This window comes from Botryllus schlosseri, chromosome 6 (assembly GCF_051294905.1).
Source record: "Botryllus schlosseri isolate E-star chromosome 6, Bs_hap1, whole genome shotgun sequence".
In the NCBI taxonomy this organism is placed as follows: Eukaryota; Metazoa; Chordata; class Ascidiacea; order Stolidobranchia; family Styelidae; genus Botryllus; species Botryllus schlosseri.
In genome coordinates, this window is record NC_137241.1 from 14,916,780 (window position 1) to 14,930,029 (window position 13,250).

The 13,250-nt window shown below is 38.3% G+C and overlaps 1 protein-coding gene and 1 long non-coding RNA gene across 4 annotated transcripts in view; both read left to right on the plus strand.

The window, feature by feature from the left end:
• Nucleotides 1–735: 735 nt before the first annotated feature.
• Nucleotides 736–13,250, plus strand: part of LOC145441097 (nociceptin receptor-like) — a 71,149-nt gene continuing 58,634 nt past the window's right edge. Inside the window, exons 1-3 of one of the 3 annotated variants that reach the window (XM_080318894.1) lie at nt 996–3,002; nt 6,455–6,617; nt 12,432–12,622. In XM_080318894.1, coding sequence (XP_080175020.1) covers nt 2,857–3,002; nt 6,455–6,617; nt 12,432–12,622 — 500 coding nt within the window. In that variant the 5' untranslated portion in view covers nt 996–2,856. Of the gene's footprint in view, nt 3,003–6,454; nt 6,618–12,431; nt 12,623–13,250 lie in introns of all 3 variants that reach the window. The other 2 variants (XM_080318891.1, XM_080318893.1) reach the window with 2 other exon arrangements.
• LOC145441107 (uncharacterized) lies at nt 3,009–5,762 on the plus strand. The gene is made up of 2 exons (XR_013915738.1): nt 3,009–4,093; nt 4,124–5,762. It is a non-coding gene; the product is annotated as an uncharacterized LOC145441107 (long non-coding RNA).

Sequence of the window (13,250 nt, forward strand, 5' to 3'; positions counted from 1 at the left end):
ACGATTGACAAACGACATGATTGCGTGGCCATTACCTCATTTCACGATACTGTGCTGGGCTATACTGGTTTGGAAATATCGAATATGTGAAAGAAGCAAGAAAGAATTTTTGAATGGTAAATGACGCACAATATAGAGATACCACTCTGGCAGCAGTCATAAAGTCGAAGGCTGTATTACTATTATTTAACTTTGTTCTCATCAACCATTACCGTATTTACGGCAAAATCGCCCTTACCACATTAATCACTTACACAAACATCTTACAATTTCAAAATGGTATCACGGTTTATTGACAAAAATGTTTTCTTATATATAGATAGATATGTATATTTGTAACGTACTTCGTGGATATTTGATTGCTTCTGAAAGTTTCATTGACTTGAACTAAACTTACAGCATAGTTTTACTCGGATAGCATCGTTTCGAACACCTCTATGATAAGTCGAAAATGTCTGTGAATTATGTTGAAGGAAGCTCAGATAAATTTTATGTATACCGACCCGCATCTTCATAATGATTTTAAACCACACAGGAGATTATCATAAACACACATGGCCAATCGTTCTCCAAGCCCCTCATTCTTTAGAGTCAAAACATTAGTTCATTGTATATTTAAACATTGTCATCACTTCATAGAAATAGGTCCCACAGGATTTAGCACAGCTGCGACCATGTAACAAAGTAGTAGCTTTTAATGCAGGATCCGGATAGCGCATTGACAGTACGAATTACGTCCGGGATAGGGACGTTATATTTCTATAAGGAATTCATTTTAATTTCCGTCAGGTTATGCCTTCCACCAGACACAGTGTATTTTCGCAGAATTCGCTCGACTTGACTCGGTAAAGTTTTTGAACCGCCAAACACAACGTACGATTGTCGCTCAAGTAACCGCAGATAAGCACAGATTTGCTCTGAAAACAAAGTTCACATTCCGATACGACGCGATGTACTCCTCTCGGCTTATTTTGAAATGGATAGTGAGATTCGTGGTACGATTCGTGAAACTTGCTTGTAATTGAATAGTTGCATGTCTAGTGAAATGTAGATGTATGTGTAGTAGGGGTTCCAGCATAGCCTTGGAACAAAAGTGGAAAATTTGCTGCAAATATAATTTGAGACGAATATAACGTCGGCTACATGATATATTACGTATTTAGGTATTTTCGGCATAATCACTGAATATATAATATTTAAATCTAAACCAACGATAGACGGTTCGGTAGATGCGTATCAATCACTTGGCAGACGAAGTTAATCCACTTTCTGTAAAGAAGGCATGTTTTTTAGATCAGGGGTTCTCAAATAGCGAGTCGCGACTCAGTTTTGGGTCGTGGGACCTTCCGGTTTGGGTTGCGATATATATTTTAATTCGCAGTTAATGTAGGTATCGCATATTTATGACGGAGCTCTCAAACTTCCATATCAGTAGTTCTCAACCGGAGGTCCACGAAGCATTTTCAGGAGGTCCAGAAAACCTACAAATTTGCGAAGTGGTTGATAACATAATTTGTAATTATGTAACTTAGAGAAATCACGAGACAGTTTCGCTTCATAACTGCTAAAACGTCAGGACTCATATAAACAGAATGGCCGTCTGAAATGAAATTTTCTACTGTGCAAACTCATTTTAATGGCCAAATTGACATGAAACACATGGCTGTCTAGAGATGTTTTTGAGGGTTTTGGAATAAAAATGTTTGTAAAAAGGCACAACCGCGGGGTCAGCGAAGACAAAAAGGTTGAAAACCACTGCTCTATATAACCATGGATAAGTGTAGTTGTCGTCCATCTCTGGTCCTCGGACCAGTGCGGGTTCTCAAGGATCTCATATAGTCCACAAACTGCTTTTGCAACTTAAGTGGCGGTTCAGATCAATATCACTGATATTATTTAAATCAAAAGTAATCCAGTTCGCCGAAACTTGTTTATTACTGCAGGCGGATGTTGTAGATGGGATGACGATGTTGTCACAATCTATTAACGTAGCATGGGGTCTTAGCGGGACAAAACCCCTATAAGAATGTAGAGATAGGCTACTGTCAAATACGTAGGATTAACTCCGTTACGGCAATAGCGATGAACCATTAAAATTGGCAGGGTTAAAGATTAAGAATGTTGAAGCTAAATTTATTTGCCGATTGGAATAATAAACTAGCAACTGAGGTATGTGCAAAAATAGTAAGGGGTAGGAACAGTCTTTTATTATTGAGATAATTTTGGAATCACGACAATAGTAACTTTTCAATTAAAACACATCTAAAATATTGGCGATTCGGTCGCCAGCTAATATTGCCAACTTTGATATTAAATCACATGATATCTTCAGTGAAATGACATGGTAATAAATGGACTGTGTCGCGAGACATTTCGGGTCGCGTTGAAACTATTTGAGAATCTCTGCTAGATTTATGCGACCACGGCAACATTCTGCTGTAATTCATGTGCTCACAATCGTATTCATGTGTATGCCTATAAATTACTTATAGTAATATGCAATTATGCAATTGCCGCGGGGATTGACGCTTTCGGTTAGAGAAACAAGCATATGTAAGGGCGTTTGAGGCAAGCTCAGTAGCATAAAATATGTTTAATGAAAAGACGCCCTATCGACACGCCTGCTATCCACTGCAGTAAAAGTATGGCCATTGAAAACTCAACTTCCTTAAATTGGTCATTGTGAAGATATTAAAATAAGTGAACATGAAATTTCTTGCGCGTGCGGTCTATTAAATTGGAATTCGGACTTATTGTGTTCTTCACTTCCTGTTGCATCGAATACCGCGCGTTCACAGAGAATATAACTTCAAGGAAGGCCGCGGTTTCGGTAAAACTCCAGTAAGAGCGAGGATCATGGAAGGCTCAGGTGATGTTGAAAGAGAAGTTAATGCTATCATGGTTCTGGAATTGATAGTATGTGTGATCGGCGTGATTGCTAATATCACGGTGATGACTGTGATTGTGATTCTGCGGGAATACCGGAAAACATTGACCCACTGGTAAGAGAATTCATGTGTATCAGATGGAAATAATTTAGACAATCTGAGCTAAACCCGGAATGTGTTTGCTTTGAGGCATTGTTTACTTACGTACCATGTGCAAGTAGCCTATGCACTAGGGATGGTGTGAACGTGAGGTTCACGTTCGCGTGCTGCGTTTGAACCTCAGAAATTCCAAGGCCCACGTTCACAAGCAAACCTTGGTAGGTTCTGCACATTAAATTAAGATTTTCACGTCATTATAACATCTTTGGTTGAAATTGTTTGCATTTCAACTTCGGGCCATTGTATGAATGGCGCTGGTAGCATAAAAAATCAACACCAAACGAACATACACATTGATATTCCTGAAAATTTTACTTACTTTGTTACAAAAGTTGGCTCCAAATATTCAGCTTCCAGTTTGTGAATATTTAGTGACTATCTGCTGTAAGCTTGACCCGCGATCACACAGCATCAAGAACGAAATACACTACATACAGGTAGTCAGCGAATGATGCTTATTCAACCAATCAATGAAATTATTATAAAGAATAAATTGGGGTGTTGGCTACTGTACAACTTGTTATCGGTTAATCTCGGTAGAAACCGTCTTATACTCTGCCCAATATCAATGTAGCAATAGTCAGACGCTGAATACATTGTTCAGTCTGGCCTAGACCGTTAAAGGCGTAATCGTGTATTCCCTTGCAAGTTCTCGTCAAAACTGTTGGCAAAGCGACGGGAGATATTGGTTTTATGGGATTATTATAGCATTTAATTGCTCCAGTTGATACATTTGGTGACGTTTAAAGAGTAAGAATGTACTCCAGAATTGTAACATAACATGGTCTGAGTCGTCACTCGGTATCGTGTACATTAATATATCACTTCACTTAAATGTAGGGCTATTCTTGTTGTTGCTTGTGGTATTGAGGGCGTTTATCGACTACAATGGTCATTTACACCAGGCCAATTATTCTTCATTTTTATTCCGTAGCTGCCGAATTATAGCACGGCCCACTCCTAGGCTTTAATAAGACAGCGCTTACACGGATAAGATGTAGGGTTGGAATTAACAATGTGACGTCACATGACGTCATAGGGTTCACGTTCGCGTTCGCACAGAACCTTCCAAAAAGATTCGCGTTCACACGAACCTGAACCTTTTATGGGTTCGCACCATCCCTGCTATGCACGTCGTGGGTGTATTCCAGATATGAAATGAAACCAGTATAGAAAAGTGTGTAGTAACAATTAAATACAAATACCGTGTAAATCGTAATCTAACAACGGCATCTAACATGGTTTGAACTATAGGTCTACTATTGGCTACCATACGACAACATTAACACACTAACACTATAGCCCAGTGGTCGGGAAACTATGTCTCGCGAGGCATGGCTCTTTTGGGTATAAGATATGGGTCTTTGCCAAATATATGTTTTTTGTATTGAATTGATCAATATTGCAGCAACTTGTTAGTAAATTTTCATCACGGACAGAATAATTATTCTCGTAACAGTATAAAAATGTCTTTGAGAGGTAAAGACAACGCCGTCTTCAGGTTTACGGGCTCTGACCCCTGTTTTCAAAATACTCAAATTTAAGATGCTTTCGCGCCGGCGACTAATATAACTCGCAAATTAGATGAACCCGACTCGAAATCATGGATTTCACGAGATGTTGATTGATCAGAGAGAATAGCAGATGGCGACGTCCAAATGATAACGCAGTTTTCAAATACACATTGTCTTCCTGATCTACGGCGCTAAATCAATTGCCGTGGACGTTACATTCACAATTATAAACTCAAATTCGAATTACAAACAGCGTCATAGCTATCCACGATCTTGATTGGTAAGTAGGTCTGTAGTACCGGCGATAAATTGTAGGCGTGTAGCGCGACGTTATATGTTACCGGCAAATTCTTTGAGAATTGAGAATTCGACCAGTATTTAGATCTTCAGAATCGTTACAGTTACATTCGATTAATATCAGTTATAATGAATTCTAAGCTATTTACGTTGAATTGCCTTACCAATGGTGAGGCTTGGCTCATCTGTGCTGCCTCAGGCCTACCCCTCGTTTCGCGCTTTATCTTCAAACAATAAATATAATAATTCTGTTATTTTGGGAGAACAAATCTTCAAAATCTTGGCATTCATGAACTGAACATCGATAGAAAATACAAATATAGTAGTGGAACGTATCAGAATTTTCGTTCACTCATCCTGACGACAGGTGCGGTACTGACCCTGGCCCGACGTCACTGATGTATCACAGCTTACAGTGGGTATGGATATATACTGCTGTAGTGAACATATTTGGCTCCACCTACCCATGTGATCATGGATTCTCGCATTTAAAGGAGCATAACGACGAACCCACGTTCTCGGAATTCAAGTTTACAGTTAAAGCTTTGATTAGTACGAGTTTTTACAAAGACAATGTGGCGCACACGACAAATCCCATGCAGTTCGAAATAGTGCCACCATGACGTCATGGAATTTCAATTGTGACGAAACGGTTGATTGACATGTATGGTTCTTTGGGAGTTAAAATGGAAAAAATAGGGCCAATATGGCTCTGTAGACAAAAAAGGTTCCCGACCACTGCTATAGCCATACGTAAATACGTAAAATATTGTAAAATTTGCAAGTTACAGGGAAATTCATTTGGTCTTCATAAACTTGAATTGATGGATTTGAATGAATGTTGATTCAAACTTCCAACTTCATCCTTACTGGTTTCCATAGTATAATATTTTATTTTTATGTTTTAATAGACCGTCACTTTCTCTTAAACTGGTATTAACACATCCACAAAGCTGCCTCTGTAAACACACTCATTCACTGATTTCAAATTAGAAATTACATATGCTACAGACTATAGTTTTCACTATTGGCACGACCCATCATCATAGTTAGGGAAAAATAATTGCCCAACCCTGGTCTAGTCTTAGAAAGGTATGTATAATTGTATATACTCGAGTACAGGTCAGAACATCCCTACAATACTTGGTGCGAAGGCGAGTCGCTTTCGATGTTTGCCAATTCTGATATCACGGACTAAAATTTATCAATCAAAATAAACATATAAATCATGTATAAATTCACGTTCGTGATCACAGCGAACCTTTTATACGTGTTCGTGCTCACACAAGACAACACCTTTCAGGAGTTTTTACATTCTGTGGCTTGTTTGTATTTTATCATATATTATATTCACTAACAATCATGCTAAAACGCTACCTAATATATTGAAATGACGTGTTGCAAACAGCGAAAAGTAGTTTTTGGTAACAAATAACTTTCCGTATTGGATTCACGTCTTTATACCGATCTGACAACATGATTTCAAATCAAGATCTTTCAAATATAATATATTATCTAATATAATATAATTCGCGCTGGATTTATGTGACTATATTTTCGACGTTTCTCAACACTTCATATTACATATGTTTGTAGGTATGTCTTACAACTGGCAATTGCAGACTGTGCATTTCTACTTACAATACCATTTACGTTCGTGGAAGAGCACAAAGGAGAATGGCCATTTACGAATGGCATGTGCAAGGCAAAAGAGACAGTGCTATTCTTCAACTATCACTCATCAATACTTTTTCTCGTGGTGACTATATATTTTGATTCATGCATGCAGTCCTGGGTGGATTTTGCGTAGACCGCTATTATGCTAAGCAATTCTTAAAGTGCAATAATTATTCACTCAATAGTGTAATGCGGCCTGAAGCGGGTAATGAGCTAAATGCGGTAATATGCTGATTCAGTAGGAGTGAGTCGCGCATATGCTTCCTGATCATAGCTATAGCAAATATATGGGGCGACTACTAATGGGTTTCTGTCTTTTGTTTTCATTTGACCAGTTCTTCTTGCGGGTAGCTGCTCGGGACCTTGGTTTAAATGCGAAGTACAGTTATATCACGGGCCGATTTACGATTCGGTAACAGATATAATGTCAAGGTGAACGAACAATTACAAATATTGAACTGGTCCGAGAATGAAATCTGGCACTAGGCATATAGAAAGTCAATAAACGACATTGTGAATACGGTCAATAAAAATTATAACGTACCACTTTTTTATGAACTAAGTGAATTTTTCGGGAGATCGGGAATGGCACCGCTTTGCTAATTTTCCATTTGGACTTAAAATCATACCATCCATCGGTCACTTCTTAATTTTCATCTAACTCGGCCTCGAAAACGTCACTGTTGCCAATTATTCATTTACGTGAGTACTCCTCAGTAATACAACCTCTTCATATATTATCTAGCAGAGGTGGGTAAACTCCGGTCCGCGATGACAACTCCGTCTTTTTGTATATACGAAATGTTTCGACTTGCAAAAGATGTTTTAAGACTACAAGTACAGCGTTATAATCATTTTTGTGATGTCTACGTTAGGGGTTAACGGCTTCCGACTAGCAAACCAATATACGAAAAGCACTATATGGTCAGTTATATACTATATGGCATTTATGGTAATTCCGCACTCAAAACCAAATCTTGGTCTGGATTGAAATTTCATAACTCAAGTCGCAATCCGAATCCTAAATTCATTTCGTGTCATGCCCACATTAAAGTCCAAACCCGGTAATGATAATTTTCATTAAAAAGTCTTTAAAATATGTCTAAACAGTATACCTGCTATACTCAACAACGTCTAAAATATAAAAAGTATTGATAAATGCAGGGTAAAATGTATTAACTTACATTAACTATACAAAAACTGTTACTGTGAAGCAGACTTACAACTTACAACTCGAGAAAGTTGTGAAAATACAGCAAATTACTTGAATATCTCCGTATAAATAGAAGTACTACGGTTCCAACAAATTCTCAGCTTGTGCGGCCTGTGAATAGATGTTGACACGTAAATGTGTCCTGTTGACGACAAGAGTATCTCCAGACCTAAAATCGAGGAATAACAAATCGACAACAAGTTTTGATTCGATCGTTCCAATTTCATATTGGGTATACCCAACCTATAGGTTGCCTATCGGATTGTTTGTATTTCTAACATTTTCACCTTGTATAAAAATCCATATATATAAAACAAAATAGGCTTTTTTATTTACTTATGCCGTCTCGAGACTTTGTTTTTCAATGATGTGGAATGATAGGTGAGTGGGAACAATTTTAATGATGCAAAAGATGACTGTTTCAAACCAACTTCCATATAAAAATTGCATGTAAAATGGATTTTTCTATACATGGTAGGTATGAATGATCGATGATAATAGATGAATTGTAAATAAAATCATTCGCTTCCATCACTTTCCCAAATTCTACACGGGTGTTCAATAGTGTGTACCGTTGAAAACGAAAGTTATAAGATACTTTGAAAGACAATTCATTATTATTTCATTGGTCTTGATCAATGGGTGAACCAGGAACTACAAAGTTTAGCGATTCCCATCCGCGGCTCTCAGATATGCATGCCGCTCCATGGGAGCCTTCTTGCGGCTCGGATTGACCTCAAAACATGCCACAAAATATAATAGACGACAGTTGTTGTTTGTTTTTATGAATAGGTATAGTCAATTTTCGGATATGAATGCTACATTGAGAGAGAGAGAGAGAGAGAATCTTTATTCGTATACATTACATATCAACATAACACTACAAAAAATGTAACAGTGAAATGCTACATGCAAGGTAGACGGGAGGCTCGATATGACATAGTCTTCAGAGCCGAGCCACCCGGGACAGGAACAATTTTCACAGTCGATAACTAATGAAAAAATATAAAATAAAATAAAATTAAATTAAAATAATCCAACGAACGATAGGAAAAATAAGACACAGTATCACGGACCAATTTGTAATACAACACAAATACAATTTAGCGGTAGTTAGAGATAAGAGAATGAAAACATTGTTTTTTAAAAGCACAAGAGTCTAAATTGCGGAGATTAGGTGGCAGCTTATTCCAAACATTGACACCAATAAAACTGATTGAATTTTGTACTAGACTGGTAGAGTGGTGTTGTACAGACAGAGACAAGTTAGAAGAAAATCTGGTATGATGTTGGTGGGTATCTGAAGGTATTTTGAACAGATTATCAAAATATAGTGGCAGTTCACCCTGATGATAACTATGCATGAATTTCATTACCTCAAATTTGAAAACGTCTTCCACTTTCAATATTCCAACGCTACGATACATGCTATTACATTTCTCATATCTATAGATTTCCGACAGAGAATTCGTATGGCTCGGTTTTGCAAGACTTGCAATTTCTGCAGATGTTTTTTCGCAGCAGGTCCCCAAACTAGGATCCCATAAATAAGATAGCAGTGAATTAAGGCATAGTAGACTGATCTGAGAGTTTGATGAGGAATTAAATTTTTAAGGCGATAGAGAGCCCCGACACCACGCGAGATTTTAGTTTTTATATTGTTGATATGATCAGACCATCCAAGTTTATCATCAATGATAATGCCAAGATATCTAACAGTTTTATGTGTATCAAGATGTGCGTTATTTACTATAATTCCACTGCGATTGACTGGAATTTAGCTTTAACGAGGTCATGTTTCGCCAAATAGACGGCTTAGCCATGGGAAGTCCCCTGGGACCTATTTTGGCCAACATTTTCGTAGGGTATTACGAGGGCGAGCTTCTGTCCCAGCGTGAGTCCGCCAAACCACTATTGTACCGCCGATACGTAGATGATACATTTGTCATTTTCAGGAATGAATCGGAGTGTGACCAATTTCTCATTCGCTTAAACTCGCTTCACCCGGCCTTGCAATTCACAATAGAAAAAGAACGCAATAACTCATTATCATTTCTGGACGTATTAGTTGAAAAGCGCAATACCAACAAATTTGAAACGTCTGTTTTCAGAAAACCGACATTCACAGGCCAATACCTTCGCTGGAATTCATTTAGTCCTCGGCGCAGAAAAATTAACCTCATAGGCACACTCGTGCATAGAGCGTTGATGATATGTTCGGGTAACAAACTGAGTTTAGAACTTGACTACATCCGAAAAATCTTACTTGATAACGGTTACCCTGAACACGTCATCAGCCGCGGCATGGAGAGGAAATTAACGCAATTCAACGCAGAAAAACGAACAGAGCCCACCGCACGAACAATAAAAGATGTTTATATCCATCTACCTTGGATTGGCCCCATTTCCACCCGCTTTGAAAAACAATTGATTTCTGCTGTCGGTAAATGTTACGATACAGTCAAAACCAATGTGATTTTTACAACAACATAACTGCTCCCTTCAACACGCAAAGACGTGCTTCCTGCACTTCAACAAAGTAATGTAGTGTACGAATATAGGTGCCACTGTGATTGTGGCTACGTGGGAAGAACGTCAAGACGTCTGCAGGACCGCATAAACCAACATGTCCCCAGATTTATCAGAACACGTGCGTCACGCGATGTGAAAAGCTCACCCTTAACTCATCCACTTAAGATTGATGCTGATCGATCAAAGGCAATTAATTCTGCCATCGGCAAACATCTGTTGGATAATCCGATTTGTGCGAATAATTATCGAGACGACCGATTTCGAATCGTAGGTCGAGGCCGTTCACAATTCCATTTGTGTGCCTTGCAATCAACTTTTATCAAAATACACCAACCTAAACCTAAAAATAGTACATTGAACGCTCTCTCATTCGAAATTTCATGCTGGTGACGTCATATTTTGTGATACGATTGTTGATATACAATGTTCTTTCCAATTCTCTACTAGTTGCTGACGATTACCCCTGACGAGTGTCAGCCGAAAATATTCGGGTTCATTTCAATATGAATATACTATTTAATTGCGATTGACTTGTGTATGAAACACGAGGGTTTTGGTTTTGGAGGCATTGAGCTGAAGTTGGTTAGATGCCATCCATTTTGACACTGTCGTTAGCTTAGTGTTAATGTTGTCAAATGCATCAGACAAATTTTTACCGGGTATAACTAGGCTGGTGTGATCAGCAAACAGTGTGATGTCATTGTCAAATAAATGACCAATATCATTGATGCATATTTCTCATTTATAAAGCCGTCCAGAGCCGCTTCTGAAAATCGGGAAAGAGAATTGTTGTAGAATGTAGACTAGAGCGTAGAGCACATGGATGAATACCCGTCGAATAAGAATATATTTTGAGTTCTGCTGGTCATAGAACTTTGTATATCGTCTCTGTGAGGCAGACTTGGAAAACTAGAAAATTTTCTGCTTTTCCAAATGAGATTAGAATCAGAATTAGAGCTACACAAGCTGTTCCAAATTAGACTAGAATTAGAATTAGAATTTAAGCGACACAGATTTCTCCAAATAGGATTAGAATTAGAATTGGAGCTACAGTTTTTTTCCAAATGAGATTAGAATTACTGAATTGGTAAAAACTTGGAAATTGAATGAAATTGGGAATGGGAAATAAATACAGCAAAATCAGTTCATATCTAATCACAGTGAATTCCCATAACCGTGAGAATGGGTAACGGCTGCATGTGCACCAAGCTTGGGTAGTTCTGTACAATAGCAGGGGTCACCGCACTCCTGACCGTCGATATATAATTTGCGATTTTGGAAGAACGCGAAATAAAGCATTTTGAAATACTAAAATTGATTTCGGTTTCGAATTATTGTTGCTGTTTCAAAATACGCTATTCGCCTGTTCCCAACAACATCATTCCACACTAGCTGAAACGGCTTTGGCGATGGCAACAGCATTGGAGAGTCAGCTGATATGGGCATGGGCAGTGTACAGTGTAAGTATGGCACTGGCACTGGATGTCCCTGCTCGAGAGCGCTATTCTTGTTAATTCGCTGCAAAATGACTAGGATGAAGAAGCATTTTCTGGAAAACAATAAATTAGATTATAATTATAATTATTAGAGCATGGGAACATTTCACAAATTAGATTAAAATTAGATTACTCGCATTTTGCTCTAATTTAGTGAAATTAGACAACTAGTTGTCCAAGTCTGCTGTGACGAGTCAAGTTCGACACAGCATCAAAATAACGGCTCATTAGTCAAGCAGAAATTGTAGTAAGTCCAATTTACTCAGCGTATAATCCGCCGCAAACTTACGCGGTAAGTGTTGGAATGACTGAAGAGTGATCACATAGCGACACATTGGTATGTTGCAGTAATTATATGCATTTTCAGTTTGTTTCACTGTATAGCACTCGTCAATCTGCGTCTATCAATGCCAAAATAACCAATATAGAATCTATAGAAGTCTATGTGACATCCACATTGTGCATGCTTTTGAATCAGCTGGGTAGTGAGACCTTGTGGTATAGAGGCTAGCTACCATTGGATTTTTGTTATAAGTATCCCATACAAGAGTGTTTACATACGGCTACATTGGTAGGCCTACTCTGAAGTTTGAAATGCGGATCCGATACCCAAAAAGGTTGGCAACAACTGATATAGTTGCGTTTAACTGTTCAGGTGATGAGTTTGGACAGATACATTGCAGTATGCCACGCGCGTTCGAATGTATTCTTGAAATTCCGCAGCCGCCGAGCATCGCACATCATCACCCTTACAGTGTGGGGCCTGTCGCTGATATTCTGCATTCCTATAATGTCATACAGTACCAAGATTGCTGATGCTCCTTTTGGAGGCAGGTGTACATGCTCGTAAGTCTAAGAACTATTTTCGAGTGGCATTTCATATCATAATTAATATATAAAACATCTATTATATATATTTCGATCACATATTGTGGAATATTACCGACTTAGACGAATAGCACAATTTTTTCAGATGCGGTCAAAGTAGCCTAATCGCTCATGTCGCTCTAGTACAGCGGTTCTCAACCTTTTTTGACATGCGCCCCCCTTGGCGATGTTTAAAAAAATTGCACCCCTGACCCCCCTGCACCTATCGCCATAAGAAAAAGAGCACATAGTATATTAGTATTTTAGCATAGTAGCATAATATACATATATTATATATTTCGCCGTATACATATGGTTTATCTTACGCCAAGTTTGACACCCCATTCCAGTTGCTGAGTCTTTTAAATTTCTGACAAATTTCTCCGAAACTTGTTTAAAAATAACAAAAAGAACATTAGACAGGACATCAATTTATTTCAAGGTAGGTTGCGCTGAGACTAGTCCTAATGCTGGTAGTGACTACTGAGGGAACGGCGTCGTTCTGTCTTCCCATGCTAAATTTTGATCAGGTTTGGAATTGAATTAAATTGTGTTGATTTAGGGTAGCCTAATTAAGCGCGAAACGGGCAACCTATATTGTCTTAGA